This window comes from Alexandromys fortis, unplaced genomic scaffold, assembly GCF_014885135.2.
Source record: "Alexandromys fortis isolate MF-2015 unplaced genomic scaffold, M_Fortis_MF-2015_v1.1 scaffold_80, whole genome shotgun sequence".
In the NCBI taxonomy this organism is placed as follows: Eukaryota; Metazoa; Chordata; class Mammalia; order Rodentia; family Cricetidae; genus Alexandromys; species Alexandromys fortis.
The window spans coordinates 6541317-6555285 of record NW_026068174.1 but is presented as its reverse complement, the minus strand read 5'-3'; the positions used below and the strand labels follow the sequence as shown (position 1 = coordinate 6555285).

The 13969-nt window shown below is 49.6% G+C and overlaps 1 protein-coding gene across 4 annotated transcripts in view; it reads right to left on the bottom strand.

Annotated features, from left to right (window-relative positions):
* Window positions 1–13969, bottom strand: part of Abr (ABR activator of RhoGEF and GTPase) — a 199698-nt gene that overhangs the window by 72054 nt on the left and 113675 nt on the right. Inside the window, exon 1 of one of the 4 annotated variants that reach the window (XM_050128665.1) lies at window positions 4825–4965. The exons of the other annotated variants lie outside the window; for them this stretch is intronic. Coding sequence (XP_049984622.1) covers window positions 4825–4959 — 135 coding nt within the window. The 5' untranslated portion in view covers window positions 4960–4965. Of the gene's footprint in view, window positions 1–4824; window positions 4966–13969 lie in introns of those variants that run through there. 4 annotated transcript variants of the gene reach the window in all.

Below are 13969 nucleotides of genomic sequence, written 5' to 3'. Positions count from 1 at the left end.
CCTGACCTCCAGCACACACTGGAGTATCGATTGGAGTTTGCAATTGGGCTCCAGCCCTCAAGTCAGATGCACAGTGCCTCCCCCGTCCCCTTCCACCCTCCCACCCCACCCCCGGCCAGCTGCTTCCCAAACCTGACCTGCACTTGCCCTCCGTGCTGGAAACCACTGCTCCCCTACATTCCTCACTTGTACCCTGGCATCCAAGGATTTATCTGAGCATATGGCAAACATCTTGTAGAGAGGTGAGCTCCTCAGTGCTCCTTAGATTCTGGAGATCTGGACCCTGCTCCAAGGAAGCCTTCTTTCACCCTGGAGCAAGACCCTCTGCCTCCTAACAGTCCATCTTAACAAGACCCTCACCTCATAACCCTATCCCTAAGACTGCTTTTTTGAAACGAGATCTGGAAGACTCACTCTTAAAAGGTAATAATCAGTCACCCCCAAGAGTCCCCTCTCTGGGCTACACTCCTAAAATTCAAGCTAGGATGGGGTGTAGGCACCTGAGAATTTAGTGATGTGAAGTTAAGCTCTGTAAATTTTACTAACAGCTAGCACTGGAGAGACTTCCATCTTTGGACAAGGGACAGATTTCTCGAGACCATATGTGTTTCTGTGTTGGGACATTCTTGATATAGATGCACATGGTTCTTGAGTTACTGTCTGGCTTCTGCCCTCTTGCGATGTAATCAATAAACTTCAAACAAATAAATAAATAAATTGCTGTAAATTGACAACTGTTTCTTTAGTCCTTATTGGGGATTTGCTTGTCTCTAAAATACCAGGGCTCAGCATTCATTTCCTCCTTCGCTACTACATGCTGGACATTGGTAACATAAATGCAGAGATGGTTGCTCTCGGCATGCTTTCCCCTGGGCTCTGACACACAGCTAGTCTTTCCCCAACACAGAAGGGGTGACACCTCTTTCTCTCCAACCAGGGCTTACAAACTGCAGCCCTAGTGAACCCCTTTATCCCCAGCAATTTACAGTCTGCTAGGCTGAAAGCTCGTCATCTCGAGGCCCCCAGGTCACTACGGTAGCATCTATGGATAAGCTGTGGCCAGCTCTGGCCTGGGCTGCCGCAGCGTTCAGGGGCTAAATAAAGCCTCCTAAGGTTTGGTTCTAGGCCAAGTCAAGAAACAATCTTTCCATGCCCTTTATCTTTTCCAAGGCAACAGTGAGGGCTTAGCAGGCGGGGCCGGGTCTAGCTGTGCTGTAAAGCCACAAGCTAAGCAGCAAGGGTCTCAGACTTCACAGACAGCACCAGTTAGCCCAAGGGCCACACCAGTCTGCAAGGGACACTCAGCACAGCTGGCCTGTCATACCTAAGAGAGCACAGTACACAGAGTCTCTCGTCTCCCCAAATGCCCCTTCTCTTGGTGGTAGATTTTCATCTTCCACTTTACTGCTACCTAAAATTTGGAGCAGATTCACATACTCCATATATGTTTAAGAACCTTAGTTGTTCACCTCCCACCATTACAGCCTTGCCACACTGGCATGTTAGCTACTTAATATCATTCTTTACAATCAATTTTTTTTTTTGAGACAGAGTCCTTCTACATGGCCTCAAATTTGTACTACTCGGCCTCAGCCTCCAAGCACTGGGATTAGAGGTATGGAGCAGTGTTGATTTGCTTGCTTTCTCTCTCTCTCTTTTTTTTCCTTTCTTTCCTTTCTTTCTTTTTTTTTTATTTTGAGACAAGTTTTCACCATGTGGGCTAGACTGGCCTTGAACTCACAGAGATCCTCCTGCCTCTGCCTCCCAAGTGTTGGTATAAAAGGCATGATCTACCATGCCTTGCTAGGTACTGATTTTTCTTAAATGCAATCTTATCCTAAGCCTTATACCAAATCATAGGAATGATGTATTAGTCCAATTTTTCCTCATCTACATTAAACACATATACTTAACTTTAAAACATATATATCAAGGTGTCACCTAAAACTGTCCCTCAAGTCACCACCTATGAGGCCCATACTTCAGGAAACACCAATAGGGTGATGGGCCTCCCTGCAGCAAAGGTGCTGGAGCCTAAGAAAAGACCTGAATGGTCATTCAAACAGGAATACAGGCATTTCCGACAACCCATTCTCTTTAAGCACAGAATAATACCTGAAGAGTTAATATGGAATACAAAAGGGCTTTTTATTCCTGACAAATGAGTTCCTTGAAATAGCAGCTTCTACCAGGCCCCACCCGTCAGCCCTATCTACCTTTAAATAGAACTGTGTGAAAATCTTTTTGGAAAAGTATGCACCGTTTTACAGATGGGATGTGATGTTGCTATCAGTATCTGCATTATGAGTTTACAGATCGTTAACTCCTGAAAGGAAGCTGGGTTGTGTGTGAGATGTAGCAAGCTCCAGCTACAGCTCTGGAGAGAACCAGTCAGGTTTGCATCTGTCCCTTAGGAAGATAAAGCACCTCGGAAATTACAGTGAAAGCAGGATTGATTTATAGGGCTGGCATTTGGGCAAATGCACAGTAGCACAACTACTGTTTAAGGTAAGTACTCGTGAAGTAAAGTAATAGCAAAGAGCAAATTGCCTTGGATTCCTACCAGCTGCCACGGAGGAGCAGAGGAGCGAGCCAAGCCCATCTGCAGCCAGGACGCCGGAGCATCACCTAGAAAGGCCCTTTGGTCCCTGCACACGTGCAAACATGTACTTGGTCCAGCCCTGACTCAATCAGAAGTGGTCCCTCTCCTCCTCTGAATCTGGGAGTCTTCTTGATTCGGCTTATGGTTCTGAAACTACTCATAACCCATACTGACTTGGAACTCACTAAGTAGTTCAGGCTGGCCTTGAACTCCTGGTGTTTCTCCTGCCTCAACCTCCTGAAGGCTAGTATTACAGGCAGTCTCCACCACAGTTGGATGCTGGTATCCTCTGATCAGAACACCTCTCACGGCCTGGGTGCTTTCTTACTTCACTTTCCTATCTATTCCCTGTGAACGTGATCCTCGCCTCTGGGAGGAAGGACCATGCCTTGTCTCCTCCACGGTGCCAGGGCGAGGGCTTAGGCTAGAACACAACCTGACAGCACGTGTTGAATGAAATGATGGGCTTGCTTTCCACTTCTCTGCAGCCCTGGGCTACGGCCAAGCCTGATGGAGGAAGCAGGTGTGAGAGAGGTATTACAGATGAGCAAGAAGCTCCCAGGCTGAAGCTACCTCCAGAAACACGGAAGCAGGGAAGAGAAGTGGGAGGGAAGGAAGGGCTCTATCCAGGCATTATGGGACCTGGAAAGAAGGATGCTTTCAGGCATGCTGTGTGTCCAGGACCCCTGTGGCAACCATGTGCCACCTATCAAGGTCAGGAACCTGGCATAGCTTTTGTGTGTCCCAACAAACCTCAGTCATTCCAACAATTTTCACTGTTCCCAGTCATACACCCAGTACCACGCAGTGGTCAGCAGTGACGACCCAGAGAAAGGATGCACCTAGGAGGCAGCATGAGTGGTATTGAGACCTGTGCTGGGAGGGCCCGGGAGATTCATCGGGAACCTTATTGACTGGTCATCCCATGACTGGAACTCCCGGCATGCTTCTTGGCTCATAGAGAGACTGGTGGGAAGACTGGAAAACCTAAGTACAGAGGTTTTGTGGGTCCAACGAGGGACACGACTTAATCCGGTGCTCTAAACTCGCACCAGATTACCAAACAGATCCCATTGCAGCTCCCACCCAAGCCTGCATCACTGCTCCACCCCAACCCTGCCTATCTGCCACCTACCTAACCTGGGTCTACAGTCTATTCTTAGTCTCCATTAGTTCCTTCTTGGAGCCACACCAGAGTGTGGGCAGGGTGAGGCGGTGATCATCCTATGGTAAGCGAAGACTCAGGGAGTCTCAGACACCTAGTCCTGGTAATGCATTGAACACCACACCCTCCGGGGCCCATGTGGTTAGGTAGCTGGCTTTGCAGTGTGCAAACTCCCTGCTACAGTCCTCACAGGCCCTCCCTCCAGACACAGAAGAGAGAAACGACCGGCTGTGGCTAAAGTTCTTAGAGGTAGGTGAGGGTGAGAAACCAATGTATTTCTTCAGGTTCCCAGGGGAAGCTGTACCCCTGGGGAAAGGACAGACAAGGAAGAAGGCAAAACTATTGGCACAGCCCCTTCCCTCCTGATGCACCTCTCTTGGAGCTCTGCTGCAGGGTTACAACCCTAGAGGAAGTGGGCCGGTCCTGCCTCTGCCCACCTTGGGGAAACCGCTTACCTATCTGACAGTTGTTCCCGCCCCTTCTCCAGCTGATTCAATTATTTTCCTTCAAGAAAGCCCAAGTGACCTCAGACTCTTGGTCTTCCTAAATGACCACTTGCATTAGTCAAGACACACCAAGTCGCCAGTTTCCTCCTTGGAAAAGGGGTAGCTCCCATGGCCACACTTTACAAATACCCTTATCCTCTGGTTGCCATGGAAACAAATGAATTATTGCCCACCAGTTTCAAGTCAGTCAGCTCCTCTGGGGGCAATAGACTCACATCAGTGACAGGCCACCAGGTGACTCATGTCACAGCCAAAAAGATCCCCTAACACAGCTGACTGAGGGGAAAGCCAGCAGTCACTGCCCTAGGACAACTGGTGCAGGGCAAGCAGGCACTCCACCTCTCCCTCAAGAACAGCTGCTCAAAGAGCATAGCCTTCAATCCTCTGGCAGGAACGTGCCAGCCCATCTCATGCTGAGTTGGGCTCTTCCACTCAGCCATGAGGCTTGTGCACACATCAGCCATTTCTCTCCAAACACGGTTTCAGCATCAGTCAAGAGCTGCCAGCCCTGCCCCCTCCCCACAAGCATCCAGGGCGTGTCACATTCCCACCTTCACAGCCACCAAGAAGGGGGACCCTGAGCCAGGGCTGGTCGGGGTTCCCAGTTCACACTCCTCCAGGAGAAACACATCTTCATCCTCCAGAACCTTGTCCAAAAAGCCTATTGCCTCCTCTTCCTCTTCCATGGCAGCCAGAGCTGCAGAGGGCAAACAGGAAGCAGGGTCCACGCAGCGGTGGCAGCAGCGGCGGCAGCAGCAGCCGCGCGCGCCCCAGCAGGGAGGGAGGCAGGCAGGGGACGGGCGGGCGGGCGGGCGGGGAAGAGCTCAGGGCAGGCCTACTCCAGCATGTTGGCCTCCGCGGAATCGGTCCTGGCACCTGGCCACCGGCTCGCGATGAAAGGCTCCATTATGAACCTTTTCCTGCTGCCGCTTTCCAGCCGTCCTGCGCGCCGGGCCCGCCTCCCGCGCGTCCCCACCCTGCGAAAGGGGAAGCGGGGCCTCCGGGAAGCGGCTCGTGGACGAATGCAGGGCAGGGGCGACAGCCAGCACCCTCCGCGGTTCGTTCCTTCCTCAGTCGCCGCTCTGCTCGCCCCAGGCCCGCTGCCGGGTTCGTCCAGGCGCCCTGCCGCTGCGCTGCTGGCCACACAGAGCCCGCCCTTTCTGGACCCGGAGGCCCGATTGCTCCAAAAGCACAGGAAACGCACGTCTTGACTTGCGAGGTGGAGCTGCTCGTTCCTTCTGTGGTCACCGGGCGGGCGAGAGGCTGGCGGAGGCTTCTGGAGCGGAGGAGGAGGGAGGGAGGAGGCCGCAGACAGGCCGGGCGGGCGCAGGGGGAGGTCTGCTTCCCAGAGACAAGCTTTATTTACAACTTCTCGCTGGAGCCCTTGGGCAAGGGGGAGCAGCAGAGGCTTCCCCCAGAAGTCACCCTTCATCCACTCAGTCTAGGTTCCCATGGGATGTCACAAGCCAGAGCCCCCTTCGCACCCCGGCCTCAGGATCCAACACCTTCGCAGAGGGGAGGCCCACTGCCGGTGAGAAACCGCAGTTGCCATTGCACCACGGTAGAGTAAACGAGGCTTTGTACTTGTACAGGAAGGCACTGGCCTGTTTTATGCCCAACCCGAGCATAGTGCCAGACAGGGTCCTAAGCACACGTCACTGGGCACCGGGGACCACGCGGGAGCCACATTAAGGTCAGGTGCTACTGGCAACGCCACTTTCCACTTTTCTTGGAGTATTTCTGCACCTCACAAGGGGAGGGCCAGCCCTACAAGGCCAGGATACACAATCTAGGACAGGTGCATTACCCACCCTCCCTGCTCCCAGACTGCTTCCCTCAGTGTCTTCCACATTCCAAATTCATGCAGAGGGTGAGGCTCACATCCCAGGCTCACCCTGACCCTAAGGGACACACCCCCCAGTGGGGGAGGAGTCTAGGGCCAGCAGCAGCGACTCTTTCACAACTCAACATCCAAGGCAGCTAACCGTGGGCACATCTTTAGCACTCATTCAAAGTTCAGGTAGGGCAAGCCGCAGAGGGCCTAAAGGAGCTGAAGAAACCACGGCACCTCCGGCCAATTAGTGTTCCCCAAAAGCAATACAGGCTCAAGTTTGCAAAACCTGCAGTCTTTATGGTTTTAGTTTTGTTTTGAGGCAGGATCTCTGTACGTAGCCAAGCTAGACTTGTTTGTTCTTTTTGTTGTTTTTCTTTTTACTGTACATGTATGATTGTTTTGCCTGCCTCTCTCCCTCTCCTTACCCCCCACTGTGTGTGTGCATGGGGGGTGTAGGGGAGTGGGTATGGGTGCCAATTGTGCGTCTCATGCTAGCAGTGGTCAAAAGGCATCAGATTCAGTTCAAATCCCCTGAACAGTAGTTACAGATGGGTGTGAGCCGCCATGTAGGTGCTAGGAACCAAACCCAGGTCTTCTGTAAGATTAGCAAGTACCTGTAACCACTGAGCCATCTCTCCAGCTCCCTGCAGTTGTTTTTTTAAAAAAAATATTTATTTATTTATTTAATGTATTATGGATACAATATTCTGTCTGTGTGTATGCCTGCAGGCCAGAAGAGGGCACCAGACCTCATTACAGATGGTTGTGAGCCACCATGTGGTTGCTGGGAATTGAACTCAGGACCTTTGGAAGAACAGGCAATACTCTTACCTCTGAGCCATCTCTCCAGCCCCCTACAGTTGTTTTTGAGAGAGGATCTCTCAGTGTGGCTCTGGCCATCCTGGAACCTGCTATGTAGGTCAGACTGGCCTGAAACTCAGAGACCTGCCTGGCTCTGCTTCATCCTGTGTCACCACACACAAGGGAAAATATGAATGGTTAAATAAAATCTCCTGACTTTAAAATGAAAGCAAGTAATCTACATTTCTTATATTTTTGGTTGTGAGCCTAGCCTTTAACGGCTGAGCCATCTCTCCAGACCTACATTAAAAAAAAAAAAAGCACAGCACACTAAACCACATCTTTGCTCTGAGCTAGGCTTAAGGATGGCCACACTGCCTTTATTCTTGCAATTGGTAGCCAGCTGTGGTTATGTGGGAGGAGTTTCCCCTAAGGGTCTCTCTGTCCCATCTCCTCTTAGAAGATTTGGCAGCTTGGAATAAAATTCGGCTTCATATACCAATCCAATACTTTATCTTTGTAAATCTGTGTAACAGGTACCACCAACCAGGTGGTGCGGTTTCTGAATCTGTCCATCAAAATCTCATATGCCGTTTATGACCAGCCTTTCGTACACAACACATTCACTTATCAGTGGCAACCATATGGCCACAGGGCAGAGTCAAACTGTTGAGGCCATTTCCAAAGGAAGGCAAACCGTCCCAGTTGGGACCCACCATGCCAACTCCTCTCAACTCCACTGGGCACCCTGGCTGAGGAGGGAGGGGAAATGAAAGGGAATGAGTATAGTTTCTTATCCTACTCTTTAAAAAAAAATTTTCTGGAACTCTGAAGTCCGGAAGAGGCTCTTGTCATTCTGTCAATAATAGAAAACGTACCCTCACCAGATACAGGCTCCATCCTGCCACCAAAGCTGAAACAGTCTGAGAAAGGTATGATGGGCTCTCTGGGGCCCGGGTCTGTCCCACCAGTGCCTTGCAAAGGCATCTCCTACCCATCATCCACTGCTTTCTCTCTCGGTCCAGTTTTGCTCTGACTGGGTTATAAATAGCCAGATATCTGAAGGGCCCTCTCAAGCCACAATCCCTCATTTGGTTTGGGAACAGCCAGGCTGGGCATTCCCTAGGGCACAAATGTGCCAGCTCAGGGCCCAGAGTTACAGGTTCTTCTGCCTTCTACCCGGGGGGCTCTACATGAGCAGCGTGCAGTGCCCAAACTGGTCAGAGCAGCGGGCAGCACAGGACGATAGCCAATCCAAGAGAGCCTGAGCTACCTTGAAGCAGCCTAATTTTAGAGTACCTTAACTTCTCCACAGTCCTACTCACAGTAGACTCAGCACCCACTTCTTCCCTAAACCCTTGAGCCTCACAGAATCTGCTCCCCAAACATCCAAGGCTAAAACTACCCCACCCACTCCAACTTGCTGGAAATTCCAGTGAGTAACAAAAATGTCCCCTTCAGTGGACACAGAGGCTCCATTCGCAGGCCCTCAGTCCTCCCTCTGGAGGGGAAGTGACTCACAAATCCCCAGGGTGTTCCCTCCCTTTCCCTCTCAAATGTTCAAGAAGGCCCCAGACCTAGGTTTCCTTCCTACTTTGACTGCTCAACCTGGTTCCAGACTCTTCTCTCTAGAGAAAAGCCAGTATGACCCCTGCCCTCTGATTTTCTCTAAGTCCTCGGGCTTCTGGGGCCACACAGTGGGTTTAGGCCAATCTTTCCTCCTGCCTTCTTGTACATATGACGTCATGGCTCAAGGTCCTATCCCACAGCCCTGTGCTCACAGCCTTGGGAGAATTGATCCCATCTCACTATTCTACCAATGTCATCCTCTGCCACCTCTAGGCCTGAGACCTGCATAGGCAGCTGGATCTCCTCACCTAGAAGTCAGAGCAGCAACCCCTCAGCTCCTCAAATCCAGACCAGTAAGTCTCTCCTCTTCCCCATCCCAGCTTCCTCTTCTGGACTCGCCACTTCCATCAGTGGGCTGTCATCTTATGGTTCCTTGTGCCTGTGGCCCCACACATCCCTTTTACTAAATTCTTTGGTTCTTCCATCTTTCCCTCTTCCAAACCACAACCCAGCTAGGCTTTGCAACACCTTACACCTATCCAGCCCTAAAAACATTGCATTGAGACTCTTCATTCTCTCTGTCTGCTCACTGGTCCATGTGCATTGGTACCCCTGAACATTGGCCTGGCATGTGTGACCAAACCCCTACCACTGGTATACTCTCAAAGAACTGAGGTGAGGGACGTATGGAAAACAGGAGGGATTGAACAAAGGCATCCATACCGAGGCAAAACTTCACTGGAGAGTGTCTGCTAATTAAGTCTGTAAGGGGGTGAGAGGAAGGAGAAGGCCATGTGTGGGGAGCTGAAGACTGCAGACTTTGAGAAGGGACCCTGGTGGGCTTCTGAATAGCTCCTGGAAACAGGGACGTCTTTCCAGGCAAAGGGAGGAAGGCCCACATTAAAGAGTTTCTTCCTTTCTTTCCTTTCTGGTGCTGAAGCTGGAACTCAGAGCCTTGTTTACGCTACATCACACTCCAGCGCTAGGGATGGTTTCTTAAGGAGCTTCAGAAGAAGTTAGGGACAGAAGAGAAAATAAGCAGGAGGTAAGTACACAGAGGGCAGCTGAAACAGGAGCATGAAGGACAAGGACCGTGGACTTCCTATAGCAGGAGGTACCAGTCAAGACTTCTGACACCTACTAGTTCCCTATCTTAAAGCCTGCAGTGGGTTGTCTCTGTCTCTCACACACACAGAGACACACACACACAGACAGACAGACAGACAGACAGACAGAGACAGACACACACACTGAGGGCTTTCCTTACACTTAAATCTCCACCTGCACTCCCTTACCAACTCAATTATCCAGCACTTATTAACTGCCTACTGTATACCAGGCATTGTGCTCACATTCAGAATGTAGTTGCAAACAGGGAGCCGTGCCCTTTGTGACCAAGTGATTGACTCCTAAGACTGTGCCAAAGGAAAGGCAGGACTGGGGAGGGGCACATTTTAGTTATGCTGTTGTGGTACAACTCCAGAAAGGGTAACATGGAAATGGCTATTGTGATTTTAAATGTTCACACCCTCTGACTCAGCAATCCCACTCTAGGGAATTGCCTGAAAAAAGCCCTGCTGGAAGGGCACAAAGGTGTGTGTATAAAATGTTGGCTGACGTGAGAAGGCAGCAAAGGCTGCCACAAGTCCAAATGCCTGAAAGTGGAGCTGAATCTGCTGTGATGGTTCACGAGTAAGTCTGGCTCTCAGGCAAAGGCAGGAAGAGTTCGAGTCCTAGGCCTGTCTGAGCTATACAGTGGTCTACACGCACACGTGCACACCCCCCCCCCAGACACCAATCTCAAACAACACAAAACAGTGGCTTGATTAGGACTAGAACTGTAACTCAGTGGCAGAGTATTTGCCCAACTGTGCAAGACCCAGGTTCAATCCCAAGGACTGTCCCTCTTCCGTACCCCACCTTAAAAAAAAAAAAAAGCAGAGAGAGGGAGAGGGGAGCTCGTTAAATGGATTTGGGTATAGCCATAGAATGAAATATCACACAGCCACAAAAGTAAAATAACAAGATACCTACCAATAGTATGATCTCATTTTAATACATATTCTACATATGGAAAAAATGAGAAATAAATAAACCCAGTGGCTCTCTGTAGGATGTGAGCTTTTACATACTAGATGATGTATTTCTGATCAGTGAGAATTTTGAGTATGTAATCAGAGAAAATAAAGTTATAAAAAGAAACGTGGGGGCTGGGGTGTAGCTCAGTCACAGAGCGAGTACTTGGCATTCTCAAGGCTGTATAACTGTTCCCCCTCCCACACATACGCACAGTGCTATGGCGGGAATTTAGAATGAGCTGGGAGGGCACAAGCAGGTGCAATGATGTAATAAGTGAGAAGCCATGGGAGACTCGCTGGAGGTGGAGACACGAGAACCCAGCCCTAGCTGAGCATGGCGATACTTGCTTGAAATTCTAGCACTTGGAGGCTAAGACGAGGGTTACAAGTTCGAAACCAAACTGGGCTACATAGGGAGACTCTGTCTCAAAGAAACAAGGGCAAGGGACGTAGCTTGGTAGTACAACGCTTCTTTCACATTAAGTCCTTACCTTCAAGCCTCAGAACACAATAAAGTAAAGTAACAATGAAGGAATGGGCAGGCCACACTGATGGAGACTGGGAGGCAGTCAGGGAAGTCTTGTGGAGTTATATTCCAAGTTGGAGATTGTTAATGAAGCTTCAGAGGCCAGCAAAGAATCAAGTGATCGAGTCTGACAGGGTAGGAGGCTCTGGATTTCACCATGATAGCCGCAGGGGAGGTGGGGAAGGATTCCAGGCAAGTCGCATGACCGTTCTCTGGTGTACCCCTCATCTGACAACACACCACTCATTCTCAAACACTGCTCACTCTGTGCTCAACAGGAAGCCACTAAGTCAGACCAAACAAGGGCAGCTGACTCAACCCATCACACTGGTGACAAGGGCCAGGCACATTCCCATCTCCAGGATTTGCCAAATACAGTTTCCTTGGTGTGAAGATGTTCACCCAACTCTTCCGGCAGAAGCTCAAGCCCCACTACGAGGCTGGGGAGCCTGGCAGGCCCCTGGCACAGTGCCAGGGCAGGTGGAGTCAAGAACCAGACTCTCACCCTCCATACCCTTGCTCCTCCCTCTTTCCAACATAGCAGACATGAATCTGGCATGGTGGCTCATGGCTGTCAAGTTCTAGGGAGAAAGAGACAGAAGAACTGCCATAGGTTCAAGGCTAGCCTGGGCTACAGTGTGACACTGTCTCAAAACAAAACTCACGTAGAATTTAACAGCATAAAGCTATTGTGTATAAGTCAATGCTGTTTATATGGTAAAACTAACAAAATCAGGGACTGGAGAGAAGGCTCAATAGTTAAGATTGCTAACTGCTCTTCTAGAGGATCTGGACTCAGTTCCAGCACCCACACGGTAGCTCACAACTGACTATAACCCAAGTCCTATGGGATCCAAGACCCACTTTTGGCCTCTATGGGCTCCTACACACTTGTGAAGCACATAATTTCATGAAAGCATGTGCATGTGTGCACACACGCATGCGCGCACACACACACACACACACATACACACACACAAATGCCAAATAAGTTGCTTTTTAAAATTTAACAAAAGCACTCAGGATTCAGGAGATGGCTCAGGGAATTCAGTGTATGGAACATGATCCTGATCATCTGAGTATGGATCCCCAGAGCCTGCCTAATAGTCCACAGCAGTAATGCAGCTATCTGTAATCCCAGCATGTTTCTACAGGGAGATGGGAGGCTGAGATGAAGTCTCCAGAAGCTTGCAGTTCAGCTAGCTTGTCATACACAGCAGAAAACAGTAAAAGAACAGGACAGAAGACAAAGACCAACATCCAAAGTTGTCCTCTGACCACATGCATGGTGGCAGCACACACACAGACACACATACACACACACACACACACATGAGAGGGAGAGAGACAGACAGAGAGAGAAAGACACAGAGAGAGACAGACACACACACAGAGAATATATTCCATTGGATTCTGAATCTGAATTCTAGTTTTTGCCTCTTGCCAGCTCTGTAACACTGGGCAAAGCATTTAAACATGCCTTGTTTTCCTCATCTATAAAACGGGAATAGCCTTGCTGTGCAAAGGTAGTGTGTCTGACTCCATAAAATGGGGATCGTTACTGCATCTCTAGGGCTGCCAGAAGGCCTGGTACACACAGGGCAGCTAAATGACCTGCGCTAAGTGTTTAGCAAGCACCAGCTCTTCTCCCCTTCTTCCTTTAGCAGATGTGTGTGGAGGGAAGACCCACCAGAGTCACCTCCAGCCTCTTCCAGGGGACCCAGTAACTCACCCACACCAGACCACTGTGTTTCTCAACCCTCTAAGGACTTTTCCACACTCAGTGGTTAGGCAGCTCCCTTACCTCTACCTCTTCCATGACCCGTTCCCTAAGAACCCACCCAAGGTCACAAGACTTTCTTTTGAGGACATCGGACAGCTTTTTTTTTCTTTTTTTGTTGTTGTCTTTCAAGACAGGGTTTTTCTTTATAGCCTTGGCTGTCTTGGAACTCACTCTGTAGACCAGGCTGGTCTTGAACTCACAGAGATCCACCTGCCTCTGCCTTCCAAGGCTGGGATTAAAGGCGTGCGCCACCACTGCCTGGCTTGTGGATATTGTGCATTTCTTAAAAATGCTGCATGGATGGCCTTAGTATGGGGACTCTGGGACTTGGGATGCGGCTTGGTGACACAGTACCTGCTTAGCATATACATAGCCCTGGGTCTCCCAAGAATCAGAAAAAAAGAGGGCTCAGCTTTATAAGAACTCAGTCAATGAAGTGGTATCCTAGCACAAAAGGCAACCCAGAAGATAACTACCAGGGGAGGAATCTCTTCCAACAGGAGCCTCTTCTGGGATCCTTTCAAGAACAGGAAGCTCATTACCTGTATAAATGCTAGATAGCTGTTTCATTTTTTTTTTTTTTTGGTTTCTCTGTGGTTTTGGAGCCTGTCCTGGAACTAGCTCTTGTAGACCAGGCTGGTCTCGAACTCACAGAAATCCGCCTGCCTCTGCCCCCGAGTGCTGGGATTAAAGGCGTGCGCCACCACCGCCCGGCTCGTTCCTTTTTTTTTTTAAGATTTATTTATTTATTATGTATACACAACATTATGCCTCCATGTATGCCAAGCAGTGATAAATAATAATAGTTTCTGTGTGATTATTTCGGGAGTCTGGGCGGCCAGGAAAACAAACAAGCAGCCTTCACTACAACATACACAAAGAAAAGAAACAGCCTTACTTAACGCATTAGTACAACTGTGAAGAAGTTTCTCAGTGCGTACAGCTACATGAGCAGCTATGAACGTCAGGGAGCAAAGCGAAACAACTGTATTCTATACTATGCCATTCCACCGTTTCAAACATCACATCCCAAATAAACGATTTTCTAAAGCCCTTTGGGGGAAAAAAGACATTTAGTTTTCATTTTAATGGAGTAATATGTTTC